Raw genomic sequence first — 15,084 nt, 5'->3', positions numbered from 1 at the left:
GGTTCAGAACAGTAGCAGAAACAGTGTAACCTGACAGTGGAACCATCTCAACTAAATGCTAAAACAACCTTAGAACAATGTGTACTGTCAGGATGCAAGTTATGGTCACCAAAGGAACTGGAATTCTAATGGAAATCTGGTATAGGTCATTAAAGGCATTTTTTCTTAGAGGTAGCTGAATCCTGTGGATTGTAGAACCCAGGAGATTGCTCCCTTACCAGGCCTTGGAAATGTGGTTGCTGGTTTATCCCCATTCCCAGGTACAGCCAGCAGGAAGTCTGAGTGAATACACACAGAAACACACACACACACAGACTTGAAATTCACTAGTGGCTCTCACCCCTCCCCAGCACCCCCGACTTGGTATCTCCAGTAGTTGGCATCCATAGCCCAGTCTCCCAAGTAGCTAACACTCAGACCTCTTGTACTACTCACCCACTAGTGTAGGACAATATACACAGTAACCTCACAAATATACTCGCAGGGTCTTTTGACTAGTAGCATAGACTTTTAAGGCTGTCCAGCATCCATAACCAACCCCTATGCCCTTTATATGGTCACTAGCTTAGTCCCTGGGTCTTCTTGATGCTGGTCTCTTCCAACTCACTGGCTAGTCCAGCATATAGTTTGTCAGCATATGTATGCATGTATGTGTATCTCTCACACACACACACACACACACACACACGAGAACACATTCACACAGGAAATAGTTAGGAACAGAGTTTTAGAAGATGGTAGGACATGCTGCAGTAATCAGGCACAAGGCTTGGCCAGACAAGCATACTGTCTTGCAGCTGTTTACATGCCTCTGGTGCTTTTTACTCCCTTTACTCCCTATTTTCCCATGCTTATTACTCCCTGATCCACATTGACACCTTTCTTTTCCCCTAAACACCCAATAAAAAGTTTTGTCCAATCCCAGAATTCTCTGTTCCATCCCAAAATTCTGTTCCCACCTGCATCCCACAATAAATGCTATAAACCTTCAGGCAGTGATCCCTTTTAACTTTGCATGGCATTTCAGAGTTTCTCTGAGTCATCTGGTAATTTTACACCTGAGACAACGGCCTAATCTGTCTCCTTTGAGAGTCATAGGAGTAGCTGATTCATTGTGTTCCCATCTTAACTGATTAGGCTACTTGGGTTCCTCTGCCCACCATTGTTCCTTTGATCATTACTGAGTCTTTGTGTTTAACTCACTGGCCCTTCAGTCAGATAACCTGACAATCATGACCTTCCTCTGCCTTCAGGGATTAATATGCTAGCTAGGGCAGTTGCAACTACTGTATTTTAAGCCAGTGCTCAAAGGGTTAGTACTAAAATCAAGCATGTGCCCAGCCCTTATCAGAAATGGATTTCAAGATACTTACTGCAAAAGATTTCTCGCTGGTTGCAGAGCTAGGCCTCTCAGATTCAGGATATGGTGAATGAGATTCTAGTCTCTTACTAGCTTCTTCCTCTTCTGCATCCTCATCAAAATTCAAACTGCCTGAAATTCCTATCAGAATACAGGATCAAGCATTCTGAAAGACGGTGTCATGAGTTCAAGGCATCACTAATTCATACATGACTCTCGCGTAGCTATTCTGCTCTCTCTCTTTTAATTAATTTCTGTTGTTTCAACTGCTGATTTTCTTCATGGGCTATATTGCTTCCCAAGCCTTGTAATTCAAACCCCTAGTGACATTTTGCAGCTGTCTCCGTGCAGATGATTACACAGCTGTCAGGCTTTTATTAATACAGATTTTACATGATATTACATGACGTAACATATTGCTTAGTATACGCTGTCATTGAATCAATTTTGCCTATTTTCACGCAAAAAAGCCCTCTATGTCTTAAGAACAAAAAAAAGAAATCCAGATCAATATACTGACGCCTATCCCGTAAGTTGGAATCTGTACACTTTACATCCTTTACCATTTCCCCTTAGTCTCATACACACTGAAATGGAGTATGGTAATTCTTCAGTAAAAGCCTCTCCTATTCTTTCATCAGTAGCAATAACTCAGGTCTCATGAATACTACTAATGATTTGATTTTTAAAATGGAAGCACAGACTGAATAGTTCCAGGACTTATTTATTTAATCTTAACCTAAGCACAGTTACGTAGAGATTACGTAGATATAACTAAAATAACTTTGGATAAAGACATTTATAAAGAACTTCCATACACATCACTGTTTGATGTTTCCTTCCACTTGGAACTGCATCATTTTGTTCTGTGATTCCATTCTTTAATTTGGCTGTATGGAAAAGCACACAAAGCACTACAGAAAATGAGCACACTCAGCCTGCTAAGCTGAATTATTTTTTGAGAGCCAATATTATAACAGTGCTCCAACATGGCACTACATAGAAGGGGCACTGCTGGAAGTTCTTTGTCTCAGATGGAACAGAGAAATGTAGTATTAACAGCCTGTCAGTATACTTCCCAAAGCACATTTGGAAAGAGGAAAGGCGTTAACCTTAGTACTCCGGCCAATTTAAAAATTCACTGTTTATACTCTACCTCCACTAATTTCCCTGGAAGTTTCTGGATATTCTCTCCTGCTTTCTCTCCTAACTCTTGTGTAGTGTTGCTACCCATACGTAAGCGGCTGTTGCATCTGACAACTGAATGGAAATATTTCTACATATGGCAGTACCTTAATACATAAAGTGTACTGGAAACATTCTAGGAGACAGGCTCTGCAAAATAAAAACAAGCTGTGTACCACATTAAACACTAGCCATTATTTTGCTGCAAAGTGCTTAGGCTGCATGCAACAAAAAAGGTTTCCTGTGGTACTGGCAGTAACGTAAGATACTTGGCAGAAATGGACATTCCACTGGGAAACTACTCAATGGGATAGAACTACTGAATATAAAACTCTAAAACTGTTTGTTGATTGTGACAGCCTCTGATTCAGGAAGAACACCTTTCCTGTTAGTCTCCTAAACAGTTAAATTACAGCATTTACTGGCTATAGAGGGTTCTGCTGTTGTGAAAATATTCAAGCATCATATCCAGATATAATATATCTTGAATAAAAGTACCCCGAAGTTTAGCAAAATATGAAGTACAGCATTTTGTCACCAACTGCCTTGGAAAGGCCAGAAATTATACAGCACATTGATAAATCTTTAAAACATAACTGGTATATTACAATTAATATCAGAAGAAGGAACTGCAGTTCTCCATATCTACATGCTGTAGAATCTACTAGCTCTGCATTTAAAAGTAATATCCTACAGACACTTGGTTTTATGATTCCTCATATTTTTTAGGTTTTTTAAGAAGTAGAAGAGCCCCCAAAAAAAGACCTTTGCCCATTATCAACAGTTACCTCGTTTCTGTAAGATTTCTTGCAAATCTGGCTTGCCTGCTGTGTCTGTTAGAGCCTCTCCATCATTTTCCTGATCTGCATTGTCTTCTGTTTTGGAAGATCCAGCAGAGAGACTTTGGAGTTTGGTCCCCAAATCTTGCACTTCTGATTTCAGGAAAGCAGCTGGTCCATCAATGCCTGCAGACCAAAATGAAACAGAATGCTAAAGTCTATTTTTTATGGCTAAAGATGCACTCCAGGATGGTGGTTCTTTTCATATTCCATTGCTCAAGCATCCCTTTAAACTACTGACATACACTTGTTCAACTTTTGTCAGAAGATTTGGGAGGAGTCAGGCCTGACTGGTACAGACTGCCTGTTACTTTAACATATCAGGCATCAACTTCTCCATTTATAAATACAGTGATTGTATCTACTTAAGGGCTTAAGCAATTAAAACAAGTTGTATTTGTCATGCACATTGATATCCTTCAATTTATTCATGGGAAACTACTGTATTTTCCTTGTTTGCTCCTGTGCCAATAAGTGCATGCTCTATAGTGAACATCACAAATCAATTTGATAAAAATATCTACATGCACAGGCAGAAAAAATTGTAAATGGATGCCCTCTATCTTTTTGGTAGAAATTAAATTTCCATGTTTAAACATGCAACACGGCTGTGCACTGCACTTTGTAATTGGTGGAAGCGTCTTGATGTCAGGGTTTGGCATAATACTTAATACACACTTGTGTAGCACACAATATGTAAGTGTAGTTCCAGCTTCAGATTTCTTGCTTTCCCACTGTTTTCTTTCTTAAAACTTTACTGCTTTATCAAGTCATCAGATTTCTGACATGTTTACTGCTGTTATCACTCCTTAACAGGATTTGTTAGTACTGAGGAAGCTTCAGAACTCTGGAAGCTAGTGAGGGACCAGTTAGTTTTCATTTTTCTTTCTTGGAGTTTCAGCAGTACTGAAGTTTCCTAACTCAGAAGTTATATCAATCTCTTCTCCCACTCTCTTTTTGACTTGAAAGTGTCTTTTAACAGCAGGTTTCTCCCACCTGATTTTAAACACATAAATGCTACCATCCACATCACCACTCTCCTCCCCATCCTATTATCCTGAAAGACATCTGGAGAACAAGAAAAACATTCAAAAGACAGGGGATAACATAGTTCCAAATGTGATCTTCAAACCAGGTAACACTGGTTTGTTCGGGTTTTTAAAATTCTACTCTACACATTAATTCCCTATTCATATAATGGTGGTATTATAACATCCTGCAACAACATGCATCTCAAAGCCTTAGGATGTTTCCTGTTACTTTCTTGATAGGCTGATGGGACCCTGGGTCTCATAAACTACTTCCTGACACTTCCACTGGAACACAGGGGTTTCATTGCTACTCTTTTCTCCTCCCTGTGACATGGAAGTCTTAAGGCTCTCACTATTGTATTTCTTTTCACTCCTAACAGAATGGTCACTATCTCACTGTAATGATCTGAAACTACTGAGTTATTGCTTTTGGCTCTGATATCACTTTGTGCTTGTGACTTTCTGGATCACTATAGCTTGTTTGTTATGTTTCAGTTGTCTCCCTGAAGCTCACAGAAAACAACAGATGAGGTAAAAGTCAGCAGGAACCTAATTCAGTATTCATAAGACTTTTTTTTTTTTTTTCTCTTATCTACTTTATCATTCAGTCATCTGCAACCTTGAGATGGAGTATACCATGACACCATGAAGAAAAGTACAGGCAGTCACTACTGGGTTATTTCCTTTTCTTTATCCTACAGCTTCAGAAGACTCTCTTACTTTTGTATCTCCCTAACTTTATAGAAGTCCCTAACTATTTCTACAGTTCTTCTTAGCCTAACATAAGGGAGAGATTACTCAAAGGCACATGAAGATTCTCAGCTGTCACAAAATTCAAGGTAAGGTTTTTGTTTGTTTTTACAGTTCAGTATTGCTCAACCATACTGCACTACAATTCTACTTTTGTACATAGAAAGGTGTGTAATCAATCTTGTTTATCACTTGACCACTGTCACAGCAATGTAGGTGCTCATCTGTGACATAAAATGCATGCAGTGGCATTTTGGGGAACTTTGTTGCAATCAGGTTGATAACTTACCATGTAACATAACATCACTGTGGAAAAGGGTAGGAGTTTCTACTAAAGGAGTCTGCTCCTCACACCCTTTGGGCTTTGACCTACGCAGCTTTGCCTCAGGATTTGGCTGTACCATCAAGGGATCAAGACGTTTCTTTCTCTGTTTCTTCTCTAGAAGAGCTCTCTGTGAAATAAAGAAAAAGTATGAAATAAGGATGAGTAACCACATTCAGAGAGGCCAAAACCATGCCTCAGCCATTGGCAATGACATGTCACTGATCAGGATCTCCAATAAAGCTGAAATACTCTTGTAATCTCTTACAAAAATCCTAGACACAGATATTACTGTGTCTTTGGAGTGAGACACTGCCTTTGATTCTCCATCAGTGGTTGATGGGTGATGTGGACAACTGCTTATTTTCTGATCTATCCTGAGACCATCAGCAGATAATTTTAACCCCTTTCATCCAGTCTAAACTGTGGCAATCCTTACTATAAATAGACAAATTCACCAGTCATTTATAATCCAATATAATATAACCTCAAAGTAAATGTTATAATATACAGCATGTTCATGCAATTTTATTACTCCATGCATCCTACTTACTTAAGCTGACAGAGTAGACAAAACAGCTCATAAGGACTCTCTGCTCTTTCTACTGGAGTTATGACTGGACTAAACATTCCATCATTTAGGACAACTTCCTGTGAATACAGGGAATGTATAATTTTTCCTCCCTGTTTTGTACAATTACGCTAACTTTACATTAAGAGAACTCTCTCCAATACTATCTGAAAATGCATTACATGGTAATTATATCTTTTACTGTATTAGCATAACATTTCTAAAAATCATTAATCAGGGCTCACTCTGCCATTGCAGTTATAAATGCTGTCACAATGCAGCAAAAGCAAGTCAGGACTTGCAAAGGAAAAGGCTTTTTTGTCTCAAAAGTTATCATCTTATAGGGACAATTCAAAACAAATAGTTCCCAGAAACCAATGTTGAAAGATAAGACCGGGGGTGGGGGGGAGAGAGGGAGAAGTATTACAGTCATTAAAATAGGACTGATCCAGTAAAAGGAAAATTTATCTACCTTGCAAATTTTGTTCCATATAATTCAAGATTGAAAGGAAAGAATGGTAAATCCAAATGTTACAAAAATAAAACATTACTTTTCCAAGATACATATACACTTGATGTTTATGATTTCCTACTAAATGAGAACAGAAACAACTTCTAGGCATACATCAAGGCAAATGGGGACATTGCAACATTTTAAAGACAGCCACGCTTAATCCTTAAAAGTTAAGGCGATGCATGAAGAAGGAAAAATCATATTCTAATATTCTGTAATGCACCACTATGCAAATAATGTGCAAGCCTCTTGCCATAGATGCAGTTTATCCATGCCTGCTTCTTAGGTACCTGAACATCCCCTGAAAATTGATCTTGATGATAGAAACCCTTTCTCCCTCAAATTCTTTTCAGTCTCCAAGAATCCATCAGATAAACAGTACCAACATTTCAATCCACTTGAGACATAGACATCTTTGGAAGCCTGTCCTCTCATTATGTTTCTTCTCTCTTTTGCTGGATCTTTCCTCTATTAGGCTCTTTATCTCAAGTGAGGTTAGTTTCTCAGGCAACCTCTCCCTGAGGAATTGCAACACAACTCAGCGCTTGGTCCTTTATTCTTTCTGCTTTTCGAGCCCTTATTTAAAAAAAACAAAAACAAAAAACCAAACCAAACAAAAACCCCAACTAACACTAAAACAAACAAACAAACCCCAACAAAAACAACCTTTTTTACTGAAACTTATAATTAGACTTTGAAGACTGGACTGCAATACAGGTAGTCTTTGTTACTGCAGAATTATTTGCAAGAATTGTCCCACGGGGCAAAAATTACATAGAATTCCAAAGAGATCATTCCATTGGTCTAGAAGCAAAATAAGCAGTAGAAGACAAATTCTTAGAAAATGCTAATTACAGATAAAATCTGTTTTCTAATTTGTTTTCTAGAAAGGTAGTCAGACTCTCCAGAAGAATTAACATTGGTTTGTTGTTTGTTTGTTTTTTAAATTAATGCTGAGGAAAAGTAAAAAATTTCATAACAGTTTATAAATATCTATAGTTTAAATAAAAGGAGAGAAGCAAAACAAAAATCAAACCGTTATACTCAGAATAAGGATTTTAGAAAAATTGTTGCCAAGGCTTCTCTACCTGACAAATAGACAGACAAGAAAAAAATAAAACAGACACATCCTAAAGGCAGTAAGAAAATACACAGCTGCTGCTAAAGTGGGAAACTGAATTTGGGATCCATATAGGACATAACAACTTTCAGAGATACTTAACTGATTATTCTATTAGATGAGGGTTTTTTAAAATTTCACTGCTCACCAGTCTAAAAATTTATTTTTTCATATTATAGGACATTCTGTTTCATCAAAGAGTTTCTAGGACTCACAAATCCAACAGGATCATGTTGGCTTATATTGAAACACATACTTTACTGCTGGTAGATGTGACTGACCTTCTTCTTGCAAGAACTTCAGGGTAATAAAAGTGACAAACTTGATAGTAATTTAATTTGTTTCAAAAAGGCTTTTTTCTACTACTTTGCTTATTGAGATGCAAAAAAAAAATATCTACAAGTCCACTAACAGGACAGACAGTAGCAGTTCATTTTCTCTACATAAGGTGGCAGAGCAGCCTTACCTTCAGTATTATGTATTCTCAGACTTATTCCATTATGATGAAGTAGAAAAAATGAAACTGTATTTTGTTTCATTTTGTCTACTAACTAGCCTTTTCCTCCAGTTCTGTGTTACAGTAAAAATTCATATAATATTACAACAAAAAAAATTAGATCGTTCATGAACAGGACACCAGAACACATAACCAATTAAAGAAATAACAGATACAGATTATCATGATTTGTTCAGGATTTTTTTTAACTCCATGTCTTAAATACTTTCACAAACATTTTCTTTGCACCACAAAAAAGCATAATATCAGAATACAGAATGATTAAAGGATCACAAACCACTAACTCTGGTTCTAATGAATTTCCAACAAGCTAAGAAGTCAGATGTTTCAGATTAATATATCATAGCAGGCTACTGAGACAACTAGTTTAGTACTCTTTCCACAAATGTGATGAACAGGAAGATGGTATACAGGAAGGTTCTAACCACTCCAACCTTGAAGGTGCAATACCATACTACTAATTATTTGGATAGTTCTACCTTAGTAGGCCATGTAGGATGCATCCTAGCTCTGAAACATCCTCTCTGCTCTTCCAGCTCCTCCTTAGCTCATGCTGAGGCAGCAGCGACAACGCTAGCAATGATGGCATTAATGAGACTTCATGTCAAGAGTGAGTACCACACCAGGTACATTCAGAAACATGCGTTCAGCTTCACGCTCTCCACCCACAGGGAGATGGCAGCATTGCACTTTGAGCTGCAGTGCCTCAAAAGACAGGGAAACACCTTTTGCTGCTGGGGAATAAGCACTGCCTGAGCAGCCACACATTCTCTCCTCAAAGAAAAGGCAGTAGACTAGATAAAAGCATCCTGGCAGGCAGAGCTGGCCCACAGATGGAACTCGATGTCATGCATTATTACAAATAACATTTTAGTGCAATTACAGGGTTTCCAAACCCATCATAAAGATGGATAACAGGCATATGCCTTTGCTGTGGCAAACGCTTATTTCAGATTTATGCCATACAGAGGGACCTTGACAGGCTGGAGAGGTGGGCCCGTGCAAACCGCATGAAGTTCAACAAGGCCAAGTGCAAGGTCCTGCACGTGGATCAGGGCAATCCCAAGCATGACTATGGGCTGGGCGAGGAATGGATTGAAAGCAGCCCTGAGGAGAAGGACTTGGGTGTATTGATTGATGAAAAGCTCAGCATGAGCCGGCAGTGTGCACTTGCAGCCCAGAAAGCCAACCATGTCCTGGGCTGCATCAAAAGAGGTGTGACCAGCAGGTCGAGGGAGGGGATCCTGCCCCTCTACTCCGCTCTTGTGAGACCCCACCTGGAGTACTGCATCCAGCTCTGGGGGCCCCAGTACAGGAGAGACATCGAGCTGTTGGAGAGAGTCCAGGGGAGGGCCACGAAGCTGATCAGAGAGATGGAGCACCTCTCCTGTGAGGACAGGCTGAGAGAGTTAGGATTGTTCAGCCTGGAGAAAAGGCAGCTCCGGGGAGATCTAATTGCAGCTTACCAGTATCTGAAGGGGGCCTACAGGAAAGATGGTGAGGGACTGTTTATCAGGGAGTGTAGTGGCAGGACGAGGAGTAATGGGTTTAAGCTGAAGGAGGGTCAATTTCGATTAGATGTTTAGAAAGAACTTCTTTACTGTTAGAGTGGTGAGGCACTGGCACAGGTTGCCCAGAGAGGTTGTGGAGGCCCCATCCCTGGAAGTGTTTAAGACCAGGTTGGATGAGGCTTTGGGCAACCTGGTCTAGTGGAGGGTGTTCCTGCCCATGGCAGGGGGGTTGGAACTAGATGATCTTTAAGTCCCTTCCAACCCAAACCATTCTATGATTCTATGATTCTCTCTGTGGCCAAAGGTTCTAAACATGATCCTGCTGGATTAAAACATTTTGCATTTTTAATACCATTTCCTATACATTTTTAGGACAAATTAATCAAGCAGGGCATCAGCTACAATCAGCAATGAGTCCATCATGTCTGATAGTGATCTCCTATTGATCTCTCTTTCTTCAGAAGGCATGGTACTATTCATATAAAAGTAGACTTTCAAACTTAATATTCAAACCTAAAAATACAATCCTAAATTAGAGACTTAGCATTTCTCAACAAATGTCATTTGCAAGGAGAGGGGGTGGTGTTAAAATACATTTTAGTGAAATTTTCTAGCTGTTGGTTTTGCAGATGATTGCAATCTCAACCAAATCCAGGAAAGCCTGAAACGAAATTGCAAAAGGGTATGAATTCTTTAAATTCACCTCTTTGTGATTCAACTGACAGCTGCTCTGAGGGAATTCCACCCAGCCCAGCAACTTTGTTTTGGTGGAAAAGCAATGCATCCCCATGGCAAGGTCTGAAACTAGGCATACACTGATGACAGTGCCTAGCACTAGGAGCCAGTAATTACTACCAGTTTATGACCCAAGACACTGAGGTTCATCACCAAGCAATCAGACCATCCTTAGTTTCGGAACTTCTTACTGAGTGGCATTTGGCATTAAATGCTCTTTTACTGATTACTTGAACTAATGTCTTTTTTTTTTTTTTTTTTTAAGGTGTTACTGGATAGCCTACAGGTAAAAGGATTATCCTAGCTTCCACAAATATGACTAAAGATAAATTTTACTCCTTGACTCTGAAGTGTTTTAGATAAGCGCCTATATACACACGGATAAAGTTGGTAATAAACCCACTGTCTGAAGTCAAAGCTAAGCAAACTCAGACTAGAAATAATGAACAAGTTCTGATAAAGAGGGTTATCATCGACTGCAACAGTTCCCTGAAGACTGTTATGTCTGGATTTAAAAATCCAGAAAAGCGCTGAGAACACACTTTTCTAAAAAACATACTTTAATTTGAACACAGATTAATTTAATGCAGGACAGTGATTTGTGGTCCATGTGAAATGGCCAGCTAAAGAATCATAATAATCTTACATCTTCAAATCTATTTATAAGCATTTAGAATTATATTATGCATTTATAAGCATTATAAGCATTAGAGTGGTGAGGTACTGGAACAGGTTGCCCAGAGAGGTTGTGGAGGCTCCATCCCTGGAAGTGTTTAAGACCTGGATGGACGAGGCTTTGGGCAACCTGGTCTAGTGGAGGGTGTCCCTGCCCGCAGCAGGGGGGTTGGAACTAGATGATCTTTGAGGTCCCTTGCAACCCAAACCATTCTATGATTCTATGACTTAAAATTTCACAGAGGAAGAATATTATGGATTGATACTTAATTGCTTTGAAGAATATGGTGATGTAAGCATCTAGCAAATAGAGCTTTAAAAACTGAGACCTATAACCTAATATTTGACAAATGCTTGGCTGTAAATGTTTTCTGTGTAGGAAACAAAAAAAGTCAAAAGATGCTGGAAATCTTTCTCAACAGTATTGTTAAGCAGATCTTTCTCTAGCTCAGGGAAACTTTTTATTTTCCTTTGATGCTTAAAATGGATAATTCCCTGCAGTCTTCCTCTCAATTCATTCCAGCATTGCAGTGACTCAATCCCAATGAAATGAGTAGGATGTATGAAAAATAAACATATCAAAAAAATCAAGCCTACAAGCCATAGCAATGTTAACTTAAACTAATGAAAGCCATGAAAATCTTTAAAGAAAAATGTTAGCAATGACTTCTTGTTTGTATTCTTCAGACCAAGCGTTTTTAGCACTTCACCCCCATTTCTCAAGTCTCCCTGACACTGCATATCAGAACAGAAGTTGAAGAATGAGGGCTGGATTCACTGTTGCCACATACTTATGTAGCTCTGGGCAACAAATCACAAAGTAGATGACAAAAAGAAGCCAGGTCTTCATGAGGAAAAGTGGGGAGACAGGGAGGGGAAGGGAGAGTAAGAAGAAACACAAACACTTTTACCTCCTCCTTTCCTACAATAAGATGGCTAATGCTTGTTTTCCTATACTTATTTTCACTGGCTTCAGTGCTATCATTTACCTGATTCTCTAGTTTCAGCTGTCGTAGTTTCAGGCTTTCATCCTCAAAAATGCTGGGAAAGGGAAAGAAACAAATTGATTATTGCTATCAAATAGTTTGCATTATGAGAGCACAGGATATTCACAGACTACAACTTCACTATCAAGAGTTTAAAACAACTGTAAGACAACTTCAATCCCACCAGAAGACCAAGTTACAAGGCATTAAAAAATAAAACGTACTTCATATTCTGTCATAAATAGGACCAAACTGTAGTTTAATCACCTTAGTAAACTGTTCTGAAAATATTCCGTAAGCAAAAAAGGCTTCATTACTGATGGACAGATTATGAGCCTCTATTGAGGTGGGCCATGAGACAATCTATATCCGAAGGATTAATGCAGTTCAAATCAATTCAGTAAAATCCCTCCTCCTTCATAAAAATACCAGTTCCAAATTAACTCAGAATTTTAGGTTTTGTCTTGGAGTGAAACCTACACCATTTTCTCCTCCTACTGGACTTCCCAGAACTACTGTTAATACCTGGGAGAATCTGTATTTGCAATACCTGATATAAATTCCTACGGATGAAAAAAAAATAAAAAATCACTATATAAGTGTTTGTTTCTTTCACAAGAACTCAGTTTTTTTCTTCTGAGTTGTGTTCTATATACACTTCCCATTTCCTTTTATACAGCAATGAATTATTACATAAAGTGCAATTTAGAGCAGTTAACCCTACAAAGGGGAAAGATTAATTGACAAGTAAGCACATACTCTGCCTACCACAGTTGTGCACTTTCCTCCTACACATCTTTGACAAAGACCTTTCTGGAAGTGAGAAAGCATCAGGAAGAAGATACTTAATATGGGAAACAGACAAACATTATATATTTTATTAATGGCACGCAGAAAAGCAGGGCTAGCCCAAATTTCAATTTAAACAGGACATTCTCTGTCTGGTCTAGGTATGCAGAAATGTCCAATGATGTGAAGTCACAAGCTGGCAGACAGTGCTGAATATAACCCCAACAAGGAAAATTGGAGAGCTGGAAAGAGACAGGGAGAGAGGTGGGGTGGGGTTTCTGCAAAAAAAATGTCATGGAAATTAGAGCTAACGCAAGGAGAAAAGGCTCAGAGTCCCCTTGCCCCCTAGTAAATTCACATTTGACTCAACTTCCAGGCAAGCAGATAACAGATCAGAGGTCCTTACAGACAGACTATTCCAGCCAACACAGGCCCTGTTCTAGAAGGCTGAAATGTGCAGAAAAAAAGTTTTGTATATGTACATCATATATAACAGTTTATATACTCGAAAATTGATGCTTACTGCCCAACTAATGGTATTTCAAAGCAGGTTACCACTGCCATTGGTTTTTTATTTTGCAGTTTTCCTTATTTCTAGAATTTTTCTCTAATGTATTTCAAGTATCATCCCATAACAGGTCTAGGACCTTGAAAACACCCTGCTTGTAAAAACTGACATTACTCCTCACATGGACCAGTAATACGTAGCACCTTGGATTCAAAGGGAATGGAAGGCCTGGAAAAATTAATGTCTGTCTTGAAAGGGGGATGGAAGGCTATTGCATGTCCCCACAGCAACAGTTACACTAATACACTCATCTCCACCTGAAAACATCCACAATTTAAGAAAGGAACATGCAGAGACATATCTGCTGAGCACAGCAAGATATGCATTAGTTGCCACATGAAACTTCAACATAAAGTTGAAATATGACATGCTTTTTATTTAAAGCATAGGTGGTGGAAAAGGCCATCTTTGGCAAAGGCCGAAAAATGCTTGAAAGCTCCAGTTAAAATATTCATGACCAAAAAAAAAGGGGGGGGAAGGGGGGAGGAGAACGTTCCTTTTCATACGCCTACTGACTTAAGAAATAGATTACATTTGTTAACTGCAGTCAAGACTTTGTTATAAAGCAATCTATGTAGCTCTGATCAATATTAGATTTACGGACACATTCTTATATAATTAAAGACCTACAAAGTGTCCTGTGTAGATACAAGATACTGTCTGTGGTTTGGTTGCTTTTTCTAATAGAAAATGCATTCCCAATTTGAGTCTTTTTTTCAGAAAATAAAAAGAAATAAAAACACCACCACTTTTGGAAATAAGTTTCCAGGTTTTCTTTTTTACCTGGAAGATGAAATATTAGGACTCATATATGCACCTTGTGTAAATCCTCAATGAAAGTTATTTACTTTGTATTTTTAAATTACTTTCTACCCACACTGGAATAAAATTACATAATGTCAAAGACAGGTCTGAAGACTATTGGAACAGGACCATAATGCAGACTACACAACACCTCACCTCCAACATGGTTGAAATATATAAAGATAACAGGTCGTAGAGCTCAATAAAGCAAAAGACAACAACAGTGTTCTCTTTTACAATTTAAACACAGACCAAAATCACCTCATAGCAGGCCACAAAATGAAAGCAGCCATCAATCCTTTCCATTATAAAGTGCAAGGATTCACATGAGAAGCAAGTTAAAAAGAAACAATTAAAGCCATTAGCACTGTAGCACTGTAAATAGTAGCTAAAAAAACCCCACAAACCCAAACATTTTACACTTTATTTTCTCCTGTACCTTCCTTCCAGCACTTGGTCATCATGGAAGTGTAACATAATAACCAGATAAAAAAAGAGTTTCCCACACATACACAAACTGTAAACTTTTTTTCCCCACCACAGCAGGTTGGTGTTGTTACAAGACTTTACAGGAAAAGGTTGTGCCAGAGTCACTCCCACAGCTCACCGCTAAGGAATTCAAGTAGTGTGTCAATACAGCTGCAGGCTTCAAACATGAATCCTCCTTCAGTTGGACTGACTACAGTATATCTAAGCACTCTTTGGACATGCCCACGCAAAACCACTATGCTCTTCGTTATGCTTCTCCATTTGAAGGGTTTACACGCAGTAAGAGGAATTAAATATCCAGTAGGAACAGGAAAAATA

The 15,084-nt window shown here is 38.7% G+C and overlaps 1 protein-coding gene across 2 annotated transcripts in view; it reads right to left on the bottom strand.

The window, feature by feature from the left end:
- The window catches only part of TULP3 (TUB like protein 3), a 35,497-nt gene that overhangs the window by 8,890 nt on the left and 11,523 nt on the right, over positions 1-15,084 (bottom strand). The window contains exons 2-5 of one of the 2 annotated variants that reach the window (XM_054807685.1): positions 12,120-12,171; positions 5,455-5,617; positions 3,334-3,510; positions 1,374-1,501 (exon numbers count right to left, since the gene is read on the bottom strand). In XM_054807685.1, coding sequence (XP_054663660.1) covers positions 1,374-1,501; positions 3,334-3,510; positions 5,455-5,617; positions 12,120-12,171 — 520 coding nt within the window. The remainder of the gene's footprint in view (positions 1-1,373; positions 1,502-3,333; positions 3,511-5,454; positions 5,618-12,119; positions 12,172-15,084) is intronic. The other variant, XM_054807694.1, reaches the window with a different exon arrangement.

The sequence above is a fragment of the Grus americana genome, chromosome 1 (genome assembly GCF_028858705.1).
Source record: "Grus americana isolate bGruAme1 chromosome 1, bGruAme1.mat, whole genome shotgun sequence".
Classification (NCBI taxonomy): Eukaryota; Metazoa; Chordata; class Aves; order Gruiformes; family Gruidae; genus Grus; species Grus americana.
The sequence above is the reverse complement of the archived record's forward strand: the minus strand, read 5'-3'. Positions and strand labels throughout refer to the sequence as shown.